Below are 13733 nucleotides of genomic sequence, written 5' to 3' on the forward strand. Positions count from 1 at the left end.
CTAAGTGCATGCTGGCAGAAAACGTTTTAAAGAATGTATTGTTCTCTGCTCACAATTTGTTGAAATTGATTGTCGTCCTACTTTATTTTGCTTACCGCCCAAATACAGTAGGTCAGCTGATGATGCCATATCTCTAGTACTACAAACTATCTTAGAACAGTTAGACATTTAGACACCTATGTTAGGATGCTGTTTATAGATTACAGCTCAGCCTTCAACACAATTGTTGTCATCAAGCCGGTCCCAAAACTCCAGAATTTGAGCTTATGCAATTCTATCTGCAACTGGATACTGGATTTCCTGACGAGCAGACCATAGGTGGTGAAAATTGGCAACAATATTTTCTGTACAGTGATTCTAAACACTGGAGCTCCCCAAGGCTGCTGTCTCAGTCCTATATTATACTACTTGTTCACCTACCTGTATGACTGTACAACCACATTTTTAAGTTTGCAGATGACACCTCTATTATTGGGCTGATCAACAACAATATGAGTCTACTTATAGGAGTGAGGTGGAGCATCTTACAAGATGGTGCCTTGACAACAATCTGGCCCTGAATGTCAACAAGACAAAATAACTCATTGTGGACTTTAGGAGACCCAGAGGGAGTAACAACTCAATCAACATTAATGGCACAGCAGTGGAAACTGTCAGCTGGTTTAGGTTCCTCTGCCTGCAGATCTCCACAGACTTGGCTTGGTTTCACAACACTAGCCAGTCTGAAAAAAATCACAACAGCACTTGTACATTCTGCATTGCTTAAATGCAGTATGGAGAAGCAATTCCTCATGAACCTTTACCGCAGCACCATAGATATCATCCTCACTGTGTTGCATCACTGTGTGGTACAGCAATACTATAATGCACAACATAGGGTTGTGGCAACAGCACTGAGGATTATAAGATGTGATTTACCATCAATCGTAAGATTCACACCATCTGGTGTTGCAATAAAGCCCAATCCTTTATTCTGAACCCCAACCACAAACTGTTCTCCTCCTGCACTCTGGCAAGCAGTACTGCACTATTAAAAGCAAGGACCACTAGACTCAAGAACAGTCTTCTGCCTCCCAGAGAGATCTTTTCTAGAACATCATATTAGGACTCAGTCCTGATCATTACAATACAGTTGTCTCCATTATAGTGGAGTTACTTTTCAAGCTCTCTTGCAAATACAGCTTTTCACCTCCACTACAGCCCCTCTTTAATACACAACATTCGCTACCTTCATTTTATTTGAGACTAGTCTGCCTTTCTCCCATTTCTGGTGTACCTCGCAGCCTGTCTGACCCCTACATGAAGTTTCCTCTCCCTCACTCTGACCAGGTCTCTTCCTTTATTTTGTTTGCTCTCTCTGTCACCACCATTAGCTCTCTCTTTGTCTGCTTCACTCTTTCAGGTATTTTCCCTAAAACCATCTATTTAGCTTCATTTGGTTTTCTGCCAAGCACCATGTTTATAACTCTTACTGTATACTGTCCCTTTCTGGCTCTTCTCTCAGGCTTATATCTGTTAGAGAGAAGTAAAAAACACCTGCACTTCATTTGAGCACCTGCTATAATTACGCTACAACCCACAGCCTGTCAGCTTCTCAGTAAGGTCATAAATTAGTTTAAAGTGCAGTACTTTAGGGAAAAAGCACCACCCTCCAGGGACACACCCCATGGTTGCTTCATAAAATACAATAGTTAATTTACCACCAGATCCAGCTGTGATCACATCATTAGACAATGAATATTCCACTAAAAGGCGATTGCCCTTAATTCATAGTGCAGATACATTGCCAGGCAAGAAAAAGGAGCATTGGAACTGATTATTGGGCATCTTCTATCAGTTTCTCAAATGGTGGGGATTCGATGGAGATTTTCTTTTGATTTTATTTTAACATTATTGATCTTAAATATTTGCTGTTTATTGTCTTTAAAATGCCACTTTAAGGTCTAATGGAAAATTAAACTAATTGTCAATAAAACAACTACAGAAATAGAGAGAAACAGGTGGTTTTTAAACACCAAAGATAAATATTTACAATACTTTTGGATTTTGTGAGTGACAGATCTTAATTTTACATTAAATAAATACTTAAATACTCCTATTTTTTTAAAGTTTTTAATGGGTCTATTTAAAGCGGAACAGGGAGTATCTCCTTCACCAAGCACAGCATGTACTGCATTTCCTCACATTCCATACACATTAATGAATTAAGTGAATATCCACAGATATCCATACTGTACATCAGTTGCAGTATTGCATTTTTGTAGACTGCTGTCATCTAGATGAAACCGAACAAGTAATAAGTTTATTCCATGCTGAAAAGAGAAGAAAGAAAACACAATGTTTCGGCCATGGAGCCTTCTTCGTTGTGTTTTCTTTCTTCTCTTTTCAACATGGAATAAACCTTTTACTTGCTCCTTTGCAGCCTACGCATGCTGACGCAGCTACCCACCTGAACTATCTAGATGAAACTATTGTTTTGCTAATGATCATTAAAATGATATTAAAATCTGTTGAGAGGTGCACAGCTCAACAATATACTTACAAGAAATGGTAAATTGCAGTTTTAACATTTTAAATATATTGATCTAAATATACTTCAGACTTCACCAAAACGAGCACTTGCATGAACTACATTGCAATTTACAGTATGAAAAAAAGTCATTTAAATCACTACTTTATTTTAATATGGTTGCTTTGTTGTTTTTTGATATGATTTCTTTTTCTTTTAAGTACAATATGTGTTTAAAGCCAATATGTATAATGTATTTTTAAAAATTAAAATAAAATTGTCTGTTTTATAAATATTATTTAAACACAATTACTAATAATTATTTATATTATATGTAACTAAAAATCAATAATTCTATTTGTGTTGTGCTGTACAGTACAGTATTGTGATGTATCTTATCTGGAGTTCTAAAAGCAATGTGGTAACAACATCCTGTATAAACAATGTAATCATAGTATTTAATTAAATTGGATGTCGCTACAATGCACACAACATGATTAGCACAGGAAAAGAAAAACAAAAACTATTGAGATAATATAGCCAGCAGCTATATCACCCTGCAATTCAGAACTGGCAACCATCTGAAGCTAAGCAGGTGTGAGCCTGGCCAGTACGTGGATTGGAGACCACCTGGGAAAGCTAAGGTTGCTGCTGGAAAAGGTGTTAGTAGAAGAGAGCACTTGCCCTGTGATCTGTGTGGGTCCTAATGTCCAAGTATAGTGACAGGGACACTATACTATAACATATCCAAGTGAGATATGAGGATCATATGCAGACGAAGGAGAGGGAAGATAGTGAAACAGGCGTACAATCGAAAACGTCAGGCGAGTTTGTGGTCAAAAGGCAAAAGGAAGTTCTGAAGCCGAATAATACTGAGACAGGTGTACAATCCCAAATGTTAGGCAAGTTTGTGGTCAAAATGCAAAATGCAAAAAGAAGTATCGCAAGAGGAGTTCAGACAAAGGCGAGGTAGGAGCTCTCTAGGAGAGGAATCAATACCGAGCAGCAAGAAGTGAGTTTAGATGGTTTAAATAGCGCTGTGTGCCACATGGTAGAGCGTTACTGATGGATTAACATGTGCAGCGGCGCTTGTTATTATTAACCCGGTGCTGGCACCAGTTAGCTTTCTTGTGGGTTGATCTACGCTGGCTGGCGGTCAAGACATACTGTATACTGTAAAAAAAAAAGGCAAAGTCTTTTAGATGAGACATAAAATGGAGGTCCTGACTCTCCGTGGTGGTTAAAAATCCCCGAGCATTTCTTGAAAAGAATAGGGGTGTCACCACAGTGTCCTGGACAATTTTCCTCCTGGGTTTACCAATCATGTCCTCCTAATAGTCCCCATCTACAGTATGAATTGGCTTTATTACTCTGTTCTCCTCCCCACTGAGAGCTGATGTGTGATGAGCATACCAGCGCACTTTGGCTGCCATCACATAATCCAGATGGGTGATACACATTGTAGATGTGGAGGGGGGACCCCATCAACTGTAAGGTGTTTTGATTTAATAAAAGCAGTATTTAAGTGTAAGGAATTATTATTATTAAACATTTAATATTGTACTGATTTGTCTAACAGCCACATGCAGTTGTGGTAGGATTCATTACATCACCTGGTAGCATTATATGATAGTGCAGTCCTGCATGTGATTGTTAGACATAAAAAATAAAACGAAAACTTTGCAGAACAGTTGAGCAAAAACCCTTGTTAGCTGTCATCAATTCCTGCACTTCTATGTGACTAGTATGTCACTATGTCAGTTTCACGCAAACCTAAATTAAACATTTGTCACAATCGTAATCCTTCCTCTTAAGGGCCCTCCAGCTCTTTCACATTTTAGTTGATTATGTGCACCTGCCTCCAATCCTGCCCCTCCTTATTAAAGCCGGGCGCTCTTGCTACTCGTGGCTCTGCATTGAAAGATGGACACTCGGAGGCCAGCCTACCACCAAGTCTCCCAATGTCCGCGGCTTGAGGGCATAGGCCTCATATCAGCATCATGACCCTGCTGAGTCTGGGGTTCAGAGCGCCTGGACTCATGTTTTTATTCCCCATCCCTGTACCAGATCTCATTGTGGTTTTTAACTGTGTCTTGTTTGCGTCACGGATGGATCTACTGGATTTGGATCTTGGACCACGCCCCCCATGCACCAGTTCACTGTCGTCACGTCCCCCTGTTTGTCAACCTGCCCAGATCCTCGTCGTCTCTTCCCCGTTGTCCTTTTCCACTTTCTTCCGGATTATACCGTCTGCATAGGGTCCTGAACTACGCATCATAACAAGATTGAAATACAGTAAGCTTTGTTCACAACCTTAAATGTAATGTGCTTGGGTGAGTGTCATCATGATATGATTCTAGCTGAAATTATGGTTCTGACTGCATACCTACACAGAATGTGCAGCATCATTCATTGTTTTATTCACTGTGAAAACACTGGACTAGTTGTGCTCTGAATTTTTCATCAAATCCATTTAAGAAAAATATCTAGTCCAATACATTTCTCCACGGGAAGCTTTTCACACTGATATTAATTTTCTAAGTGCTACTTCAGGCTATTTTGTGCACTCACATGTGTGCAACTGCTCTTACAATTAGCCTTCAGGTATGAGCGTCCTATTTCAAATTCTAGCAGATTGTTGACATATTGAATGATTAATGCTGGCATGATGTTTCTTTAGTACTATCCATTTTACCAGTCTCCTGGCTGTGTTTGTCAATATCACTGGCCTGGCAGTTTTAGTTTCGACATTGATGTATCTGGTTGTATCTCATGAGATTACAGGAGTTGCTTAGTGTTTGCCCAAATGATCAGATATCCTGTAGATAGTTTTCCGCCACTATTATCACAACCGTTTACATTCAACCTCAAGCCTGCGTGGAAGCAGCACAAAGCGAACTCCACGACATTATCAACAAGCACGAAAACTCCCACCCAGAAGCCGCCTCAATTGTAGTTGGGGACTTCAACCACTGCAATCTGAGGAAAGTACTGCAAAAATACATTCAGCATGTCACTGTACCGACAAGAGGAGGCAATATTTTGGACCACTGCTACACAACAATAAAAGGAGCATACAAAGTGCTTCCCAAACAGAGTTTCAGTAAGTCGGACCACATCGCTCTCCCGTTGCTTCCTGAGTACAAACAGAAGCTGAAGACCTCCCCCATTGCGAACAGGTCAGTGCGTTGTTGGTCTGAGGAGGCAGAAAGCAAGTTAATAGACTGCTTTGATAGTACAGACTGGGACGCATTCAGAGCTCCCGACACAGATTTAAATGAGTATACGGACACGGTCACCAGCTATATTAAATACTGCACCGACATTTGTGTACCAGAAATGAAAATCAGGTCATTTCCCAATCAGAAACTGTGGTTCAACAACGACATTCGCAATAAAATAAAAGATAGATCCACCGCGTTCAAATCGGGGGACAAAGAGCTGTACAAGAAATCACGGTATGCATTAGAGGAAGCCATAAAACGCGCCAAACGGAGCTACAGAGTGCGGCTTGAAACGCAGTGCACTGACACCCGGAGGCTGTGGCAGGGATTACAGTCAATCACAGGCTACAAGGGCTGCAGCCAGGAGATTGACACGAACAACGCATCCCTGTCTGACGAGCTGAACCATTTCTATGCCCGCTTTGATGCTCTGAACACAGGCAATGCTGAGAAGACCCCAAGTGTGCAGGGCGAGTTTGTTCTGAAACTCTCGGAGCAGGACGTGCAGAAGACTCTGAGCAGGGTGAAAATCCGTAAGGCTGCAGGGCCTGATGGGATACCACCTCGGGTCCTGAGGACATGTGCAGCCCAGCTGACCACAGTGTTTACGGACATCTTTAACTCCTCCCTGTCACAGTCCATGGTCCCACCTGCTTTAAAAAAAACACTATTGTTCCAACCCCCAAAAAGGCAAAAGTGACATGCCTGAATGATTACCGCCCAGTAGCATTAACATCTGTGGTGATGAAATGCCTGGAGAAGCTGGTGTTGTCACACATTAACTCCTCCATCACAGAGTCCCTGGACCCCTTGCAGTTCGCCTACCAGAACAACAGATCAGTGGATGATGCTGTCTCCCTGGCTCTGCATACAGCCTTGGAACACCTGGACACTAAGAACTCGTATGTGAGAATGCTGTTTGTGGACTACAGTTCAGCATTCAATTCCATCATACCCAGTCAACTGGTGACAAAGCTCAGGGGATTAGGTCTGTGCAACTCAGTCTGCAACTGGCTGCTGGACTTTCTTATCGAGAGACCACAGGTGGTGCGAATTGGCAATAAAACATGAACACCACTCACCCTGAGCACTGGAACCCCACAAGGCTGCTGTCTGAGTCCAAGGTTGTACTCCCTATTTACTCATGACTGTACAGCAAGACACAACAACAACCACATCATTAAGTTTGCAGATGACACCACTATAATAGGACTGATCAGTGATGATGACGAGTCCACTTACAGGGATGAAGTCGTACAGCTGCTTAGGTGGTGTCATAGCAATAACCTGGATTTGAACATAAAGAAAACGAAAGAGCTAATAGTGGACTTTCGGAGACACAGGCCATACACTCACAGCCCACTCAGTATTGATGGAACGGAAGTGGAAACAGTCACCAGCTTTAGGTTTTTGGGAATTCACATCTCTAAAGATCTAACCTGGACTGTGAACACTGACTCTATCATGAAGAAGGCTCAGCAGCGCCTTTATTTCTTGAGGTGCCTCAAGCGATGGGGGATGCCAATACATGTGTTGGTGAACTTCTACCGCTGCACCATCGAGAGCATCCTCACCAACGGGATCACCGTGTGGTATGGCAACACCTCTTCACGAGAAAGAAAGGCACTGCAGAGAATGGTCAATATGGCCCAGAAGATCATTGGCTGCGGTCTCACCGAGATTAAACAGCTCTATGAGGACCGCTGCCGTGGTAGAATTCTGGCCATCACAGAGGACAGTCACCACCCCGGGCATGAGCTCTTCACCCCACTGCCCTCGGGCAAGAGATATAAGAGCATACGGACACTTACCACTAGAATAGCTTCTATCCACAAGCAGTGAGACTGGCGAACACATTTAGCCATCCCCCTCGGACCACACCTACACCATCACCATCTACCTTTTTATGATTTCTTATCTATTGCACATCTCCAGTCATTGTTTACACATCTGTATTGTTTACATTCACACTGTCTACATGTTTACTTGCACATTGTCTATTGTTTGTTTGCATATTGTCTTGATGCACTGTTTGCACTTTGTTTTGTTTTTTACACTTGTTTTACAATCGAGAGACTTTCTGTAAGTAAGAATTCCATTGTACCAGTACCGGTTAAATATGGCAATAAAGTTCAAGTTCAAGTTCAAGATAGGTATATCTCTTATGAAACACAGAACAGCCATTCTCCACTCTAAGTATGGCAATTCAGGGTTTTCATTTTGGTATATTACTGAATGTCCATATTCGTTGCACGGCTTAATAAAGCTCAGACAAAATTATACCTTTTAGTTAAAGGTTGGATATGCCTTTATATTTTATTTAATTCAGAAACAGGACTGCTTAATAAATAATTAAAAAACATAAACATCATACAAGAATGGGCAACTTGAGCCCTCAAGGACCTGTGGGTTTTCTGCTTATATCTTAATTTCTTGAACTAATTATTTGAATAATAAGTCATGTCTTTTGCTTTGAAGCTGTTCATCAGTTGCCTATTAAGAGACATAAAACTTAAAGGACTCTTTTGATGACACTGAAAGAAATATTGTGTGAAGCTCAGGTTCAAATGAAATTGTCCCCTGTGACTTGTAAAAGTCATTGCTCAGAGCACAGAACAGCCTGGGTTTCCATTTCTTTGGAAGACTCTAACCAAGAATTCTAAGGAGTTAGTTTACATTTGGTCAAGTATTGGTGTAATTGTGTACTTTCAAATGGGTGGAATAAGGGCTGCTTTGCTTTGTTACAAAACCGTGAGGCGTTGGGCTGGCCAGCCTTGCTGTGAATTTATAACATTATCAATGACACTTAGATCCTGAAGATGACTTACAAACTATGCCTGCATTATGCAAGTAATCATTATCTATGTATTTCTCACATGAATGTTGAATAGTGATCTGAATGCCCAACAACTGGAATGTTCCAAAATTATACAAAAAATAAGAAAATATTTTGGGGTTCCAAAATTGGTTTTTGAAAATAGTCACAACCATAGGTGGTAAAACATAAGCACCATTAATGTTAATGGTCAAACATCTGTTGGAGTGAGCTATTCATTAAAAATATTTTTAGTTTTACTTTATTAATTTTTACTTTGTTTATAAGTACAGTATGTGTATGTGTATATAACAAGCGTGTCTGTTGTTCTCATTTTTCTTTCCCCTATTTTAAAAAAATAATAAACTGTTGATCATAATAAACATAATGTTAACATCAGTTACAGGTACATCCAAACAAAGTTGCCAATAAGTAAATTTATGTGACTTCTGTACATATAAATTTTGGTTTTTGCAATGCTTAAATACTTACTTAAATATGAAACTCTAAGATTCAACCTAAATATGTAACAAAGAATATAAACCTTAAAGTAAGCATCAAAGAGCAAAGGTATTAAAGGTATTTTAATACCAAACTAACATCAAGAAAACTACTGTCTGTTCTCCATCAGTAGCATTTTTCTGTCTCCATAGCTACAAAAGTCCTTATAACAAACACTACACCTTATAATTTGTAGTCAAGATCTCGAGTTTCTTCCTCAAATCAAGCAACAGCTTGTTATCTGCTCAATCTAATTAGGTGCCACTTTCTTTGCACTGGACTCAAGTCAACACCTCATGTTAAATTAGAAATGGCTTTTCCAATAATAGTGGCCTCAGGTTAACAGAATGAACATATAGTCAATTCTCCAACAAGCAAGTAAAAAGTAATTGTAAAGATTGAATAAATAAGGACCTGCATACTGTAAGTAATAGATTAATTGTGAATATAGCAGCATGTATGTTTTGACTTGTTAATCACTTTGAGTTCAGTAGTGTCATGTGAGTGTAGACTGTACATTAATACAGAAGCTTGGAGCTGGATAAAGACAATTCTCTGAGCCTGCACTCTGCGTTTTCTTTGATCTGATGAAATATCTCAGATTTTTCTGATAATCTTTTACTTTCTTGTACTCCTAAAATTGATGTGACATTTCCTTAGCGAGCAGCCTGAAGCAGCTTGCAACAACAGGAATAATTTCATTTCAAACATGATGGTTAGATGAGTAGTCCTGAACAAAAGGCAAATTCCATGAGACATGCTAATAAAGGTGGGATTGTTTCAAGGCACAAACAAAAGAAATAGATCTTAAAGGAAGTGGGAGATCAAAGGAAATATAGATTATATTTCAAACTATTAAAGTCATTGTACTGGAAAGTGTAAAGCACAGGGCAACCTTCAGACTTTCTGTTACAAGAAAAGAACAAGAAATGCAGGGAGCTATTCAGCCCACCATAGCAGTTCATTTGTTAAAAAGGAAGCTAAGAATGAAATAAATAACCCTCACACAATTGCTCACCGGGAGCCCAGTCCCTAGATTGACCTAGATTACTTAATGCAAGACACCAATGTTATAAAAATAATAAATAGAAAATAAAAAGGAGTGTCACTCTCAGTGTATGTATCTATTTTGCTCAGGGACTCTGAATGTCAGGATTACACTACTTCTTTGAAGATAAAGATGAAAGGACTCATTGAGAACCCAGAGAGTTGTCATTAAGTGGGACCTGAACTGACAATGATTACACTATGTTCTTATACTGTATATAAACCAAACCTAAACTACAGTAAATGAAACTCAGAATGTGTGAGAATGTGACTCTCACCCTTCACCAATTATCAAATTAATTAACTCATACACCACTTGTGAATCTTGTACAAGGCCTAAAACGACTTCTAGTGGCAGGTCAGTTGAAACTAATATGCCCAATACAGCTGGCTTGCCACATTCCACCCCACCTATGCTTTCACCCAACAGGGACATTAATGACCTGCCACATTGACGGCAGGTTGAATAGAAACTTTCCCTAGGTCTTCTCTGCCCTGGACACTGGGATAATGGCGTCATTGCCCTGGTGCCCTTAGTGTGTTTGATCAGAATGGAGATAGTACAGTATGTTGTCGCCTCGTGGGACTTAATGCTAACTTCTCTGGAGAGTCTAGACAGGACAAAAACAGCTACCTGTCATTGTCCTCTGGACCTGGAGCTTGAACTCCCTCAGCTCCTGGGATTTGTGCATCTCTTTTTTCTTTCCCTTTTCGACCAGAGCCAATGTACCCCATTAACAGGGCTCCCTTAGGTTTCTAGGCGATTTTGGGCTATTTGAGTACACTGGCCCTTCTCTAGGGAGGGAGTTGCAAGTGGGGACATCCCTTTGTCCATGGCACATCGAGGGCTGTTGTGCTACCTAAGTATCCCAATAACCCTGATGGTCCTCCATCAAGCTTTCCCTCTCAGCCACTTCTTTACTATTCACACTATGCCTGTAAAGTTATTTGAGCCTTCTCCTCTTTTAACATCTCTCTCAGACCTTGTGTCTCCATGGCAGGCTGGCTGAGAAACTCTTGTACTTTTTGTCCGAATTTGAGGAGGCAGTGCCCTCTGTGCACAGAGTTATCTGAGTGAAAAGCAACTGAAAGATTTCCTTCATTTCAACATGTCACTGGGTCCACTGCAGCTCTGCAACCTCCTTCATGGCCTAAATCGAGCTCAGCTTGTCTGAACTCTTCACAAGAAGACATCTGTGGACCTCACTGACATTCTGTTTCTTGATAATTGCTCTAAATTGAAGCATTTCCTTCATTCTCTTATTTTCTTCCTGCTGACTATTTTGCAGCAGGACTACGGTAGAAAGAATCTCTCCTCCAGTCAGTTTCTTTGAGCAAGTGCCTGCTCCAGATGGGCTTGCAAAAAAGGAAGTTGGACACTTCCTGTTTGGATATTTTCAGCTAGTCTGAAGGCTGCTGACACTGCTCCAAGAGTGTTCCAGCTAATAGCCCATCTCCTTCAATTGGCTTTGCAATGAGCTTTCACTCTCAGCCTGAATTTTCAGCAGCTGGCTGATCTGCATCTTGGAGATCAGATTCCAGTGCCAGCTCCTGCTCTAGTGCTTCCATTTTAGTCTTCTTCCAATTTTCCCCTGTTTGGATTTTCACCCAGTAGAGCTTAGCTTTGCTCTTTTAAGATGATCACCAACCGGGGTTGGGTTGCACTTCTCCTGTCCTTCTCCTGGCTCTCCATTTCAGACTTCTTACCCCTCTTCTTCTTGTTCTTCTTTTTCTTCCCTGAGGTGGAGACTTCTGGCACTGCCTCAACCATTCCTGAGCAAGCTGCTCTATTGCTCTATTGATGGTGACTTTACTGTCACGGGCGTCCAAAGGGACTAACCGTGGGAAGCAGGAGAGTGGAAAAAGACCCATAGGCGTAGCGGCGAGATGGAAAAAAGGCCCGGGCTCGTTAGTGCAGAGAGTTCAGGAATGCCGTATAGAAACCAATGCCCTCAGGTAGCGGACGTGGGGCGACCTGGTGCTAGGCGGGTCTCAGGACATCCGAACGTCAATGCTGAACAAGGACAGAGTGCAAGACCCGGAAATATATAGCCCAAGGGAAAGAGAGGGACAGGAAGGACAGCAGACCAGAAACTAGGGACAGGACAGAGAAGGAGCGCCCTCTGGCTGCAGAGGGCGTGACATTTACTGCTGGTAATTGCCTTGAGGTGACTTGGTCTCCATCTCCAACATAGAGATGGCACAAAGAAGTTTCATTTGATACACAGGGAATTTTATATCCTTTCTGTTTTTCTATATTGGTTTGACATTAAACCTCATTAATTGTGCCCAATTAACTATATCAATAACGAGATGATTTAGTGCTCATGCAACATGAGAGACAGAAGAATGTATCATTCATGATGGATCAATTAATAAAAAGGGTGCCTTAAACATTTTTATGTACACTTAATCTTTCTAATAACACATGTGTGGAAATAGTGATACATTTCTTTTGATGTTCACTATACTTAAAACTGTTGACTCACCACAATATCCTGGAGTCCCACAGACGGTCTTCATCGTGACCTGGTCATCCACAATTTTTGACAGTCCAAAATCAGCTGGGAAAACAAACATTACATTGTAAACACTGAGGGATTTCACTCAGACTATTGTTTTCAGGCTGTTTTCTCAGTTTTAAGTTTATGTTATTATGAATTAGACAGTTTGTATACAAGTTAACACCATGACGTCCACCAGGAGAAGTTGCTTTCTGATAACAGATGGATGAATGGATAAAATTTTAACAAAATTCAAGAAAAAACATAATCCTTTACAGTATATGCTCTAAAATAATTAATTACTTTGAATTTCCTGGCATAAAACCTGGTCTGTATTAGAAAGAGGGGTGCTCAGGCCAAACATCAGATGTTTTCCAGTTCTGTTCATGTAAAGTAATGTTTAAAAAAAACGGTGAATGCTCCCCTACTTTTGTTCTGGATTCAGATTTTGTCTTGATACAGTTCTTGAGACTTGTAGTGTTTATATAAAAATATGTTGGTATAAATGTTACTAAAACACAAAAAAAACTTCACACTGCAGCAGAATAGCTGTCTCTCTGAGCTATCCTTGGTGTTTTAAGATTTAGGAGAGAGGCTTAGAGAGACAGTGCAGGCATTCACATTCAAGTGTTACAGATCTAATGCAGCAAACTCCTGTTAGGTTCCTTTATAAATAGCTAAAAACAACAGGAGACGGTCTCTCAGTTAACAAGTCTTTTGGTTAGACCAGTTTTCTAATAACAAGAGTTGGCACCAATGTAAGTAATGAAGGTTCAGCGCTTGCCCATTGACTTTGGCTGTATTAAAAACTACATGGCTATTTTGGAAAGACATTTCCCAGCAGTTAGGGAACAGGTTATTTTAGGTCTGTGAAGGAAGAAATTAGGTTTTCTCTCTCAATGAATACATTTAGCTACTACTGAAGACATTACTCTCTAAGTGCCAGTTTTCTCCATTGGGAAAGGAGTTTGGAGCTTTTTGGTGGATGGAGTAACTTCATCCTTCGGTTAGGGCTGAAGGAACCACATTAGTTTTGACAAAATTGGAAACAGAGAAGGTAAATTGGAAAATGGACAAAATTAGGGAGGGAAGGTGATTCTATTATATCAGAGCTGGTTACCTCAGCCCTAGCC

General features: G+C 40.6%; 1 protein-coding gene across 1 annotated transcript in view; it reads right to left on the reverse strand.

Moving 5' to 3' along the window:
• Positions 1-13733, reverse strand: part of camk4 (calcium/calmodulin dependent protein kinase IV) — a 173474-nt gene that overhangs the window by 11012 nt on the left and 148729 nt on the right. The window contains exon 7 of the mRNA XM_088910593.1: positions 12586-12660. Within this exon, the coding sequence (XP_088766719.1) occupies positions 12586-12660 (75 nt within the window). The remainder of the gene's footprint in view (positions 1-12585; positions 12661-13733) is intronic.

This window comes from Atractosteus spatula, chromosome 3 (assembly GCF_055471065.1).
Source record: "Atractosteus spatula isolate fAtrSpa1 chromosome 3, fAtrSpa1.hap1, whole genome shotgun sequence".
NCBI lineage: Eukaryota > Metazoa > Chordata > Actinopteri > Semionotiformes > Lepisosteidae > Atractosteus > Atractosteus spatula.